The sequence below is a fragment of the Pantherophis guttatus genome, chromosome 2, assembly GCF_059756535.1.
Source record: "Pantherophis guttatus breed Tessera chromosome 2, ASM5975653v1, whole genome shotgun sequence".
Lineage (NCBI taxonomy): Eukaryota > Metazoa > Chordata > Lepidosauria > Squamata > Colubridae > Pantherophis > Pantherophis guttatus.
The window spans coordinates 71292284-71306665 of NC_142064.1; the positions used below are offsets into that span (position 1 = coordinate 71292284).

The following is a 14382-nucleotide window of genomic DNA, read 5'->3' on the forward strand; positions in this document are numbered from 1 at the left end:
ACCATCTGTACTAATTAATACTGCACCAAATGTTTAAAGTTATGTTTTTCTGGGTTCTTATCCAAGATCTTCAACTAATTTTGGTTCATTTTGTCCTAATTGTAATTTCAGCAATGGCAGGTCTTGAAGAAACAGCTTTTAATTGAGGCCTCTTCGTCTAAAACCTGTATAAACTGGTCAGTGTTGAATCAAAGCGTGAGTCTATTTTGATGTGGTCTAATTTGGGAGTGACAGAGCTTGTGTTATAGCCTTTCTACCAGTGGTGAAATCCAATTTTTTTTACTACCGGTTCTGTGGGCATGGCTTGGTGGGTGTGGCAGAGGAAGGATACTGCAAAATCTGCATTCCCACTCCACTTCTGGGGGAAGGATATTGCAAAATCTCCATTCCCACCCCACTGTGGGGCCAGCCAGAGGTGGTATTTGCTGGTTCTCCAAACTACTCAAAATTTCTGCTACTGGTTCTCCGAACTGCTCAAAATTTCCGCTACCAGTTCTCCAGAACCTATCAGAACCTGCTAGATTTCACTCCTGCTTTCTACCAAAGGACCCTTTTTAAAACTGCATTTAAAACCATTGAAGGCAGCTGTTAGATTAGTACATTTAACTTTCAGAAGCACATTCTTACCTTCAGTATCACCTTGAAGCTTGCGCTTTCTGGAAGCATTCCCTGGGAGTTGCTTACTTTTCCAATGTTTCACGCCAGTTTTATCAGGTTTTTTGCCTCCTTTTTCAGTTTTCTTAGATTTAAATTTGTGTTTGATATCTTCATTTTTTTTAAGGACTCTCTTTGGATGGCCAGGATCTGTTTTAATGTTTTAGAGAAAGAATTCCCAAAATCAACAACCTATTTGTTTATACCTACAAGTATTATTTTGTATTTATTTTTAACCCAGCTTTGACAGTTTTAATTCCTTTTCTCCAAGTACTTTCATTAACTGAAATTAAAATGTATTTGGTACAGTTCATATTGTTGATAAACATACTTAGATCATGAAAAACCTCTTTGGTTTCAAACCAAATATTCAAAAGATTGAAAAATAAACACCAGAAAATCCAATATATACAAGCATTTAATTTTCAAATAATGATGTGAGGACTCTAGAAAGAAAAAACTGCTCTGCAATATTTAGATACTGTTTTACAAATGCCAACCTCTGTCAGTATATATGGAATAATTACTATGCAAATGGGCAACTATTAAATTTTACTAATTATTAAAATATATACTGTATTTTGTTCATGTGTGCATGCATGAGTTCCTATTTGTAGAAGCCTAATTCAAGTATCTCTTTAAATATATCTGCTAAGATCACATTTCCTATATTCTATGACTTTATCTACAAGTATCTATTAAACCAATTACTTATTAGACATAACCTACCACCTATGTCAGATTTAGAAAATGTGTATTTTGTAATATCTCACCATTATTCTTTGTAAACTTCTTTTTACCACGCCCAGTTTTTCCACCTTTACCAATAAATTTCCTTTTGGCATCCATTAATTTAATGCTGAAAAACAGAAAATTATCGTGACTGCTTCTAGTATCCCATTCCTCATAAATATGTAATTCAAGACTGCAGAAGCTCTAGAAATCAACTTTTTCTATTCTGAAATGTGACAGATATATTGTTACAAGCCCATAACTCTTAGTCAGCCCATGCAATGTTGCTGAGTTATTTAAATGTCTTTGAATTTTAAGACATTTAAAAGTATCAAGGATAAAAGGCTGCAACGGACAAGAAAGGCAATGATAAATTTGACATTTCATCTTTGATTTTTTTTACTACTTTTTGTGAGGTTGCAACTAGCTGTCAGTTTATTAAAGATAAAATAATTGGAATTAGTATAATATTTTTTAAAAAACAATATAAATACTAGTCACGTCACATCAATGTGGCTGGGGATCTAAAAGTCTACGAAAAATATAAAAGAAAAAATAATCTAGGGAAAAATAACACCATTTTGATGGATTCTATTAGAATCCATCAAAAATTCAGGACCATTACCGTGGTTGGGAATATATTTTCAAACCATCACTTGCCATTTGGACTGATATAAAACTCTAATAAGATAAATAAACCTCCATCTGAGGCAAACACCCACAGTAACAGTGTAATAATATTTTGGGAGGCTTGGAGAAGGTGAACTGAAAAAAATAACTCTTGGGAATTCCTATCAAGGGGCCTTGGGGCTTATTTGCAGCTTTAAGGGTCCTTTACAAGGTTGCTTTCTCTTACTGGCTAAAATCAAAGACGACCTTAGGGTATTCATTCCTGTGTATCTGTAGGGTATTTACTACATAGACTAGGGGTCTCCAAACTTGGCAACTTTAAGACTTGTGGACTTCAACTTCCAGAATTCCTCAGCCAGCAAGATGGCTGAGGAATTCTGGGAGTTGAAGTCCACAAATCTTAAAGTTGCCAAGTTTGGAGATCCCTGACATAGACAATAAAAATATTAAAAATAATACCAGGTATATTTCTGTCATAATGGTATAATGCAGTGTTTTCTCCTGCCTTTATTACTTAAGAAACTCAAGGCGGCGAACATTCATAATATTTCTTCCCACTCCTCTTTTTCCCCCAAAGCAACAATCTTGCTTGGGCTGAGAGAGCGTACGACTGGCCCAAAGACACCCACTTGGCTTTCATTCCTGAGGCAAGACTAGAACTCGCCGTCTCCTGGTTTCCAGCCTGATGCCTTAATTGGCTAAGATAACTTACAGACGAAGATAAGTTGCCTAAGATAAGACCCATTTCAGGACAGGCTGGATTTAGAAAAGATTTGGATCCACTATTCTTTATGTCATAAAAGCTTTGGTTTCCATCAATCCAAAATGAGATTCTAGTCTTTTTATATACAACCATTTATCCATCATCTTTGATGTTCTCTTTCTTTGGTATCCATCCTGCAAATTCTAAACTAAGCATCAATGCACAAATTACTGGAAAGACCATACAAGCAGAACAGCCGTAGTATTTGAACTATTGCAATGTATTAAATATGACTTTCTTTTAAGAACTGTTGATGTATTAACACGGTTACTTTCACGATCAACAGTTCACCTTCTACTTCTTAGGCGTTTGAGAAACTGTTTATTAAGGTCACTGGATCACAGTATTAGGAGGGTGAATAAGAGCTGAAAGCCCAGCCAGGCAACCTCCAGAGACCCCGCTACTGGGAGATTATGGGAATTGTAGTCTAAACCCACCTAGGACAGTACTCAAGTCATTCCTGCCTCGGGGATAGCCACAAGAAGGGAAACAGCTACCCTACAAATCCCCCAAATTTGCCTAATTTCCAAGAAGGGAGGGGTAGCAGCAGATGGACTACAACAGGGGTGGGCAAATGAGGCTCTTTTACAACCTGTGGACTTCAACTCCCAGAATTCCTGAGACAGTTTGGCTGTCTCAGGAATTCTGGGAGCTGAAGTCCACAGGTTGTATAAGAGCCACATTTGCCCACCCCTGGACTACAACAACTCTCATAAGCCGTAAACGACTGGTTAAGGTGAGCGCAAGAAGCCCATGCAAGCTGAGGAAAGAGCCCACCGGAAACGAAGATATGACTCGCAAACCCTCGCTCGAGCGCCCTAAAAACAACTCAACCGTCGCCGTCTCCCTCCCGCAGGAAGACTCACCCACTACCAGCCGCACGTGTGCCGCTCCTTCCGAGACTTCCTCTCTTTCCCCCCCCCCTGCTTCCGGTATAGGCTACGTTCCCCGTCGATCTTGCTTGACGGCGATTCACGACAGCGTGATAAAAGCGCGGCCGTAAAGCAAGCGTGGAGCAATCCCGAGCGGCGAGATTGATTATAACTCCTAGACTTTAGAGGGAACCCAAGACGCTGAAGCGGCTCTTCCGGTTCCCAATTGAACCATGCCTGCTGAATGAACACCATGGAGATTGAGTGGCAGAGTGGCTCTACTGAGTCGCATCCGGCCTTATGCTTCCACCCCTTTCCCCGTTGCAGGGTTCCAGTGGGAACCGAAAGCGACCACTGAGATGCTATGTTGGTTTGGTTTCACTGGGATCGAAGCGGCCGTTTAACCGTTCTTCAACCTCGCGCTCCTCCTGAAGAAATTGCGCAGCTTCCGTCATCCTCTTGTCTGGGGAGCGAAATATTGAAAGACCAACTCCTGCGGAGGGCACCGGATTGGGAAAGACTGGATTACAGGAACTCTGTCATGGAGAGTCCGATCTCTGTGTGTCTGTGTCTATTTAATATCCTTTAGGACAGGGGTCTCCAAACTTGGCCACTTTAAGACTTGTGGACTTCAACTCCCAGAATTCCTCAGCCAGCTTTGCTGGCTGAGGAATTCTGGGAGTTGAAGTCCACAAGTCTTAAAGTGGCCAAGTTTGGAGACCCCTGCTTTAGGAGTTTGAGGGTAGACAGCGCTGTCTCCTCCCTTTCTTCCCATACCACCAACCCAATGAGTAGATTGAGCTCATAAAGGGAAAAAATAGGTCCCTGCATTTAGCATCATTATTTAGCATCATTATTAACAGAATAACAGAAATTAGTTGTCCAATCTCTTCTGAAAAACCTCCATTGTTGGAGCATCCACAGCTTCTGGAGGCAAATAGTTCCACTGATTAATTGTTCCAACTGTCAGGAAATTTCTCCTTTCGTTCTAGGTTGCTTCTCTCCTTGATTAGTTTCCGACCATTGCTTCTTGTCCTACCCTCAGGTGCCTCTTCTTTGTGGCAGCCTTTTAGATATTGGAATACTGCCATCATGTCACCCCTAGTCCTTCTTTTCATTAGACTACTAGACATACCCAATTCCAGCAACGAATAAACCAGGTTTTAGCCTCCAGTCCCCTAATCATCTTTGTTGATCTTCTCTGTACTGTACTATTTCTAGAGTTTCAACATTTTTTTTTTACATCATGGTGACCAATTCTGGATGCAGTATTCCAAGTGTGGCCTTTCCAAAGCATTATAAAGTGGTATTAACACTTCGTGTGATCTTGATTCTATCCCTCTGTGAATGCAGCCTAAGACTGTTGGCTTTTTTTGGCGGTGGCTACAGCACACTGCTAGCTCATATTTAAGTGATTATCCAGTAGGACTCCCAGACTATTAAAGAGTTGCAAATCATTATCAATTGAGCCCACATCTGAAGAATGGTGGTCCTACTTGTGGGAGGTGATGCCTACCTCCCATTCTGCATTATGAAATTAAAGATCCTCAGGTGCTGCACATTTCTCAGTTTGGACCCCTTAATGAATAAATGCATAGGTGCTGTTAGATGTAAGATTTCCAAGATGTCAACTTAAAAGGCATGCCACACTTATTTTTTCTCGTTTTGTAAGAATAGCAATGAAAGGGGCTAGTTAGGGATTTTCAAAATAGAAAATGATGTCTATGTGAATGATTGAAAGTGTTTTTTTGTGGACCTCAGCAAATCATAAGACTGTATTTGAATGGCTTTGTTACAGGGTTTTTTAAAAATGTTTTTTGGATTTATGTTTTGTTGCTTTTTAATATCCTATTAGTTGCCCAGGGTTGTGATAATGTGATGGGAGGCCATCTACAATGTTAAAATACATAAAATGTCCTATCCTGAAACAATATCTGCGAACCAAGAACAGGAACGATTGGAGAACAATTTTTCAAACTGCATAAATCAAATCAACATTTTCTCTATGCAACAAGATTTCAATTTCAGTTTGGTCACAACTTTGTATATAAAGTGATTGCGATCCTAAACTATTTTCAGAAATACTAAGAGTCTTCTAGCTGCCAACCCATAGAGCTGTAGAAACCATGGGTATAAATAGGGAAATTTTCTATGACCCAAGTGAAGATTATCATAATTTTTCTGATACAGCTCATGCCTCTCATGGCTGTGTAACAATCAGAAATTGTGGCCTTCCATTTAAAAAAAAAAAAAGGCCACTCGTTGAATTACGTTCTATTATAGAGCCATTGCAGATGCACAAACCCTACCAGATATATGTATGTGGTGGTGATGAATATCCTAGTTACTATTGTAACGCTATTATCACTTGTAATGTGGCCCAGTGTTTTTCTCTCTTCAGTGCCATCTTGTGCTGGCCTTGTCTAGACTGAAAGAATAAATTAGCAAATTGGTTTCTTAGTTACTTTGTGTGCTTGAAAACCATGCTGTAGAGATGCTCTTTACTAATTTGAATTTACCAATTTTAAAAAGATGTTGTATTTATTAAAGTCTATCTAAAGAGTATAGGTGACCAAATAAGTTCATGATTTAATTTGAAGTTCCATCTTTTTATGCCATTTTATGTGGAATAAAAAGCATAGCCACCAACAGATGGCAGTCACATTTCAGTCAAAGCAAAGTTACACTTATATTTGCCTGGAGAATTAAGAATAGCAGTAATATTCTGAATAACACTTGCAAAGATTAAGTCCTACACACCATTAATACATGTGCTAGCCTTTTTTACTGATCATTAGCCTCGCTCGGCTTAATTTCCTTCCTGTGTCTCCCACATGTTCTTCTCATTATAACAAATTCAGGCTAGCCTGCAGAGGAGTCCCAATGAAATCTATCAGATTTTAAGTGAATCTGTAATATCCTTCCAGGAGCAACAATAACTTGCATTATAGCATCCCATCCCTGGGAGATATTTGGAAAAAACGATTTGATTGATTTTATAGCAAAGTGTGATATATTGTTGCATGTTGGTAAGCTGTTAACTGCACAAATGCTTGCTTTACGCTAGTCAAGGCCTACTTAAAATTATGAAAAGGCCAGATATGCCAATTTGGGGTCTCATTTCTATTGCAAATAGAGGGAGAATTTTTTTGGCGAACAGCTATTTTCTGCCATTGTAAATGGATTGATAATGGGATAAACATTCCTAGCTTTCATAAGTTGCGTGAATTGTTGTCCCCAATGGTCAACTTGCTAAGCAGAACAAGCAAACGATGTGGTCTGATAGTAATGGTATAACCTTACATTGTGTTAAAATCAGGGTGGATAAAAATCAATGATTTTTAAATTTTTTTTAAAAAAAATCAGATTTTTTTGATTTAAATCGGATTTTTTTATTTAAATCGGATTTTTTTGATTTTTATTGAATTTATTTTAATAAAAAACTTTTGGGGTAAAAATCTATCGTAAGATAGTTTTCTATTTAAGATACATAAATAATTTAGTTTATTCAGCATGAAATGGAGCTTAGTTATCTAGCATGAGGCTGTATATTCTGCAACACTGGGACTCTCGGTGAGTCAACAGTGGGTCAAAGGAGTAGCAGAGATGACAGTTGCTCTTTAAAAATTATGATTTAAATTGAGTTGATTTAAATCAAGTCTTTTTACTAGTGATTTAAATTGTGATTTAAATCAACTCAATTTAAATCAAATCCACCCTGGTTAAAATGTAAATTATGCACATTAGATACGGCCTTTGAATAGAATATTTCATGCATAAGGTGAACATGGCCAGCCTAAGACATTTTGCTGCCTGTGAAGGAAAAATAGATGGCACTATTTTTCCAAGTCATTGAAGCTGGCCAAAGTTGGTACAAACTCACAATGAGGTAGTGTGTTCCATCAACCTAAGCCTGCAGAATGGTTTAGGGAGTTAAAAGTATGCTGTGTGGCCAATGGATGGAAATGCTTGGGAAGTCCAGAAGGAAAAGCTGGAAGGCTGTAACTGCTGCCCTGTAATGGAATAACTTGAGGCAGTTTGGTGGAATGGGCTGCAGAGTTCCATAATTTACAGAAATACATTTGGTTTAGGATAATGCAAAATGTTTTTAATGCAACAAACATGGCTACTACCACTGAAGAAACCACACAATTTTTCAGCTGAAATGTATTGTGGACTACAAACCGATAAATGCAATGAAAATACCGTGTTCAGGTAAGATTGACTTTACGAAAAATGTTATAAACAGGAAGAAGGTAAAGGATGTTTCACAGAAACAGTGTTCCTATTGAATGAGCAGAGCTTGCAGTAGAGATGACCAAAGAATCATGGTGTTATGATTAAAATGAAGTGGGAAAGGAAGAGTTGGAAAAGTTAATTGCATTCTGGGTAGATCTAGTGAATTGCTCCAATTGAATTCAGTGAATCTTATTCTCAAAAGTGGTTGCAGGTTTACATTTAGAATCAAAGGAAGTTCAAACAAGTTAGGAAAATGGATATTGATTCTCCTATTTGCAATATCACATTCTGCAACCTGTAGACTTCACAACTTCTCCAGCTTGATGCAAATGCTCAGAGATACTTTGACCTATTTGAAAATAGATTTCCCAGTGAAATGGAAAACCATTTGGAAAATGATAGGTTCAAACCTAATTTACAGTTTGGCATGGCAATCTGTAAAATAGCCAGCAAACACAGAGCCAAGCATTCAGGAATAGTCAGAACTACTCTTTGGATAATTTATTGTTTCAATTAGAAACAATTGCTTTATCATAATGTGCTATTTCTATCGTAGAATTTATTCTAATGGTTTAGTGAAATGACTCCAGCTGCTATAAATAAAATCTTATTCTAGAGTCGCCTGCCCTTTTCAGTGTTACTGATTAGTTTCTTTTGATAAATATAATCCATAGCTCCTTAGTGAACATTTCAAGATGAAGTAACTGGAATTCAGTTTATACGATTCTTTTTACAACATTTCAACAATGGAAAAAGCAAAAAAAGATCAATGGATTATTCATCTTGGTATAATAATAGACAAGATAATAAGGTTTATGTTAACACAAGGCTGTATTATTTCTTGCTTGTCAAACGATGCCATGCTACATTAGGTCATGTCTTGCTTCTTTCTTAAAACATTGAAGATCTGTGAATGTGTAGCATATGGTTAAATCTGGTAACATTACACTGAAAAGTGAAGTCAAACATTCCTAGCTATCTAGCTCTATCGAGCTATCTATTTCTCTATAATTATTTACCTATCAATCATCTATCAATCATCTATGACAGGGGTGTCAAACTGGCAGCCTGTGGGCCAGATGCATCACGCACAGGCAGAGGTGGGCTTCAGCCGGTTTGGACCGGTTTGAGAGAACCGGTTAAGATTTTGCGCAGTTCAGAGAACCGGCTAATCGCACCACTGGCTGGCCCCGCCCTATCTTGCCCACCTTGGCCAGTGGCTAGAGTCATGCCCATGCCTAGCTACTCTCTGGCTCCTTTGCTTGCTCGCCCAGACCACTCAGCCCAGCTGATCTCTGCGCCTCGCCTGCTCACCATGGCTGCCCACAAAAGTAAGGCACTCAGCTAAAGGACCGCCTCAGGGTGGACAGAGTGATGCTTGGCCACCTTTCGGGCCTGGCTCTCATCATCCTTCCACCCGCATGCCGCCCACTCACCCTTCGCCTCAGGTTGGAGGATGCACCAGTTCCTGAGTTTTCTAAAAGAACACCTCTCCACCACCACCCCGCTTGCTCCCACAAGTTTCCACTGCGGTCTCACCCTTTGCCAAATTGGCCCGCTTACCTCCGCCCTGTTTCCCCTCCTTCAGAGGCCCCTTATTCACTCTCCCTGCTTCTTCCCCCACAACTGCCTTTTTTTTCATCCTGTGACCTTACCTTCCTCCCACAGCTAATGGCAGAGGGGAAAGTGAGCCAGCCAGGGCTGAGCCATTGCGACTCAGCCCCCCCCCAGCCCACATCTTGCCCCCCTCCCAGATTCTCCACAGCTTCTGGGTCTTGCCCACCAGGGGGGTCACGGGAGACCAAGGAGCATGATGCTACACTGCCTGCATCGCCCCTCTACCAGCTGCCCCTCCCTCGCTGGCCTGCTGGCCAGCGCACTTCAAAATGCAGACTGCTGCTGTGAGAACAGTGTGAGCCCCATGGGCTGGAAGGTAAGGCTGATGGAGGGGAAGGAAAATGGGATGCCTTCAGAAGTTGTAGGTATACCATCATTGGAGGTTTTTAAGAAGAAATTTGTCCATAATAGTATAGGGTCTCATGCTTAAGCAGGGGTTGGACTAGAAAACCTCCAAGGTCCCTTCCAACTCTTATTCTTTATAAATCTCTCGATTCAGTCTTACCAAGAGAATGATAATAAACAATACTTGGAAATATACATCAGGTCTTCTGATAGCAAAATCTCATCTTATTGGCTAGTATCAGGGGGAAGATAACTTTGAAAAAGCTTCCTCTCTCACCATACATGCAAGACGAGGTGAGGACAGGCTGGAAGGGGAGGGGCGAGGAAAGGCCAGGCGAGGAAAGGCCAGGTGAGTGACATTGAGTTGGCCACACCTACCCAGTCACATGACCACCCAGTGAAGCCCACCCAGCAGTCATTAAGGCAGAAAACTGGTTGTTAAACTATTTGAATATGCACAGGCCATGCCCACCCCAGCTCCACAAATGGGAGTCGTGAAACGTCATGTGACAGCAACGTGATGCCGCAAATTTGACACCCATGATCTATGTCAATCAATCATTATCTATCTATCTTATCTATCATCTAAATTTATATGCTGCACATCTTGCTCTGCAAAGCTTCCTTGGGCCTTTAAATGTTTTTTAATTATGCAATCCATCTGAACGTGATGCACTGCTTACACATTTAAACTATGCCAAATGCTAGTTTTGATGGAAGGACAATTACTCTTTTTTTCACACATATTTTTTCTTTCCTTATTTGTGGCTATGGGGGGGAGGTTTAAATTTCTCACACCTTGAAGCAGTTATACAACACAGGATTACCTTTCACTGCCAAATGCTTTTGGAAAATGTTCCATTTAATAATTTTTGCTGTGTATTTCCAGCTAATTCTGTCTGAGAGTGATGCTTGTAAAACTGATAGTCTGAGATAAAGCCAAATACTGGCTATTTGCTGGTTGTCTTTTTTTGTGGTGACAGATGCATGTGTTTCATTTTGAGTTCTCTAAAACATAATGTTCACTGATTTGAAACAGTAATGAAATACAAAGCATTTGGGAATCCTATCTATTTTTTCAAGGAAGCTTAATTTTCTTATTTAGATTCTAAGGTTTTTTCCATGGAAGCCGAATGAGCCCTTATTATCTTTAAAGATTTTTATCTTTTTGTTATTTAAATGTCTAGTTAAGTAGAGTTTTGTATTTAAATTGCCTGATTATTTCCTGTAGAGGTTTTTTTTTTTAGTTGATTATGGGCCATTGATTTGGCGTTCACTCTTAGCAATTTACCCTTCAGGTCTTCAATAGTGCATTCATTAACACTGCAATTAAGTCCATCTACTTGTTGCTGGTTGTCTTCTTTTCTTTCCTTCCACCTTTCCCAGCATTACAACTTTCTCCAAAAAACTTGGTCTTTGCATAATGTGTCTGAAGAAGGATAACTTGAGCATGGTCAAGACTCCAGGTCAATTTGTTCAATGATCCATTTGTTTGTTTTCTTGACTATATCCATGGTGTTCTCAAAAATCTCCCATACCAAAATTCTGAAGTATCAGTACTATTTCTATTCCTGCTTCTTTAAGTCCAACTTTTTCTTCATAGAGCATCACAGGGAATACATTGCTTGCACTCTTATGATCTTTGTAGATACATCACAGCATTGAATATCTTTTTCAAAGCCCTTCAGTAGGAAATGTAGCTATCATATATAGGATCAGGTGTGAAATCCAGCAGGTTCTGACAGGTTCTGGAGAACTGGTAGCGGAAATTTTGAGCGGTTTGGAGAACCGGTAGTGGAAATTTTGAGTAGTTCGGAGAACCGGCAAATACCACCTCTGGCTGGCCCCAGGAGTGGGGAGGGAATGGGGATTTTGCAATATCCTTCCCCTGGAGTGGGGTAGGAATGGAGATTTTGCAGTATCCTTCCCCCGCCATGCCCACCAAGCCACGCCCACCAAGCCACATCATGCCTACCAAGCCACGCCCACAGAACTGGTAGTAAAAAAATGTGGATTTCACCACTGTATAGGATGCATAATATATAGATGACTTTCTTTTTCTCTTGCTATGTTTATTAATTTCCTTGAAGTTGTCAAGATTATTCAGGTCTTTGATCTAAATTCTGTTTTTAAATCTGTATTCTGCAAGTCTTTGTGATGCTCTAGGGTCATTGATAAGAGTTTAGCTTGCCTTTTGCTTTTTCCCATTATTACCACTTGTGATCAAGATTGTAGGCGTTTTAGGATTGGATAGCACACCTTACAGATTGAGATACATGTGCTGTAAACAACCAGAAGTATGTAATCCAAATGATAGCCTTCATTTACTGTAGGTTTCCAAGAATCTAGAATTAAATTGAGGTAAGTTTGGTTTTTTAAAGAAGGTAAACACATTTGCTTTGATCATTTTTTCTATATCTGTCTAGCTTTCTTTCTTTTTTGGTAGTTTATAATTATTTAATTATTCCATGTTTTAATACATTGCTCTAATGGCACTCACCATATTATTTGACCATACATAATAATACCACCATTCAATTTCTACGCTTCCCTCTTGTTATTGCTTTTATTTAATTATGTAAAAATGTATACCCTAATATTCTCCCTTTCTCTTATTTCTATCTCTATTCTAACTTTTAATCATGTCACCCTTTTATTAAAAGACGTTTTCTTTCTATCCAACATCTCTCACCCACTTTGGTGCTTTGAATCCTTCTACCTATCTATTGATCAATCTATCTTCTCTCTCCTTCCCTCTCCCTTTCCCTCTCCCTCCCCTCCTTCTCCCTCCCCTCCCCTCCCCTCCCTCCCTCTCTCAGCAATGGAGTTCAAAGAATACTTCTTTGTGACATTCAGTAAATACCTTGGTTTCTTATATTCAACTCCTTGGACACATTACAATTATGACCTTATGGATTATGATTGCCAGATTGATCATCTGTGCAGTTAACTGGCTTGAAATAAATGAAGCTTTCTGTCTTTCAGTTTATCAACCATATTATATCCAACAGGTTAGGAAGATTAATGTAGGACTTCTTGCAGTAGCTGCTTAATAGGACTGTCTTGAGGGCAAAAATTGGAGTTTTCAAAGCTAAAATGCAACGACAGAAGGAGTAAGTGATTAGGGAGCTAGGGAGCTGAAATACTCGCTATGATTTGACAGAGGATTGAGTATGCTTTGCTCCAGCAGCAGTGAGTGCCCTTCTCTCATTTACTTTTCAATCTTCCCTTAAAAAGAGAACCATCTTACCCAAGGAACGGTCTCACCCCAATGGGATTAGCCCATCCCACCCAAGCCGACAGAAGAGGCCCATTGCAGATCCTGTTGATTGAGGAACTTTGGCTGATGCAGTTCAGGAGAAGAGCCTTTTCTGCTTTGGCTCCCACTCTCTGGAACATCATGCTCCCAGAGGTGAGAGGTGAGACCCTTTCAATTTTCCAAAAGGACATGGCTCTGCCAGCTGGCATGGGGCCCCAGTGGGAGTGACATCCTGGAAGTGGTTAATGGATTAGGTGTGACTCACATTCTCCCTATGTGCACTTGTTCTTTTCCTCTCTATCTTGGTCAATTTAATTGTAACCAAATTTTAAATTTCTGGTCTCTATTATTTTAATGTTTTATATGATATTTTTTATTGAATGCTTGTATTCCTGCTTGGCAAGATAAGTGGCTTTAAGTTTTTTGTTTTTTTTTAAAAAGAAACAGAGCAAGTTTACTTGCTTTTTCCCAAACAGGTGCTGGAATTAAGGTGCACTCAACAACATCTTATTCAAGATACTGGTAGATGACTTCATGTCTCTTAGTCAATTACTTTTTCCAGTTTTTTGCATACTTCTCTCTTATAATATATGTTTCTATATTATCTTATAATAATTTTTGAAAATTACTCTGTTAAAACCTCTTTATATTTTACATATATTTGTATATATTTGCATAATATATGCAAATGGATGCAGAGGTTATACGCTCTTCCATCTAAAATTGATTTTAAGAAGGCTGCATTGCTGAGTGACTCAAAGTTGTTTCCCCCCCAACCATTAATATTATTATAGGTTGATGACATCCATCAAGTAAGTACTCTAATGCCATTTGCCACAAGGTAGTTAATTATTTATTATTGGCTAGCTGAAAATAAACTCTAGATATTTAAATGTTTTAATATTTAAATTACATTGCCCATACTAAAACAGATTGAAGTATAATATTTTGTTCATATTATTCATACACATACTCACACACACACAGAGGTAGGTTATAGCAATAGCACTTAGACTTATATACCGCTTCACAGTGCTTTACAGCCCTCTCTAAGCGGTTTACAGTGTCAGCATGTTGCCCCCAACAATTTTGGGTTCTCATTTCACCCACTTCCGGAAGGATAGAAAGCTGAGTCAATCTTGAAGCCTGGTGAGATTTGAACTGCCAAATTGCAGGCAGCCAGCAGTCAGCAGAAGTAGCCTGCAGTACTGCACTCTAACTACCGTGCCACCATGGCTCATATGTTATGTTAAAAATATTTCAGGGAAAGG

At 39.2% G+C, this 14382-nt stretch overlaps 1 protein-coding gene and 1 long non-coding RNA gene across 4 annotated transcripts in view; both read right to left on the reverse strand.

Annotated features, from left to right (window-relative positions):
- The window catches only part of PUM3 (pumilio RNA binding family member 3), a 29407-nt gene extending 25287 nt beyond the window's left edge, over positions 1-4120 (reverse strand). Inside the window, exons 1-3 of one of the 3 annotated variants that reach the window (XM_060690514.2) lie at positions 3646-4120; positions 1428-1513; positions 628-804 (exon numbers count right to left, since the gene is read on the reverse strand). In XM_060690514.2, the coding sequence (XP_060546497.2) occupies positions 628-804; positions 1428-1503 (253 nt within the window). In that variant the 5' untranslated portion in view covers positions 1504-1513; positions 3646-4120. Of the gene's footprint in view, positions 1-627; positions 805-1427; positions 1514-3216 lie in introns of all 3 variants that reach the window. The other 2 variants (XM_060690515.2, XM_060690516.2) reach the window with 2 other exon arrangements.
- Positions 4121-11009: 6889 nt separating this feature from the next.
- LOC148115147 (uncharacterized) lies at positions 11010-12943 on the reverse strand. Its single transcript, XR_015732264.1, has 2 exons — positions 12716-12943; positions 11010-12197 (listed from the first exon to the last, which is right to left on the reverse strand). It is a non-coding gene; the product is annotated as an uncharacterized LOC148115147 (long non-coding RNA).
- Between the last annotated feature and the right edge of the window lie 1439 nt (positions 12944-14382).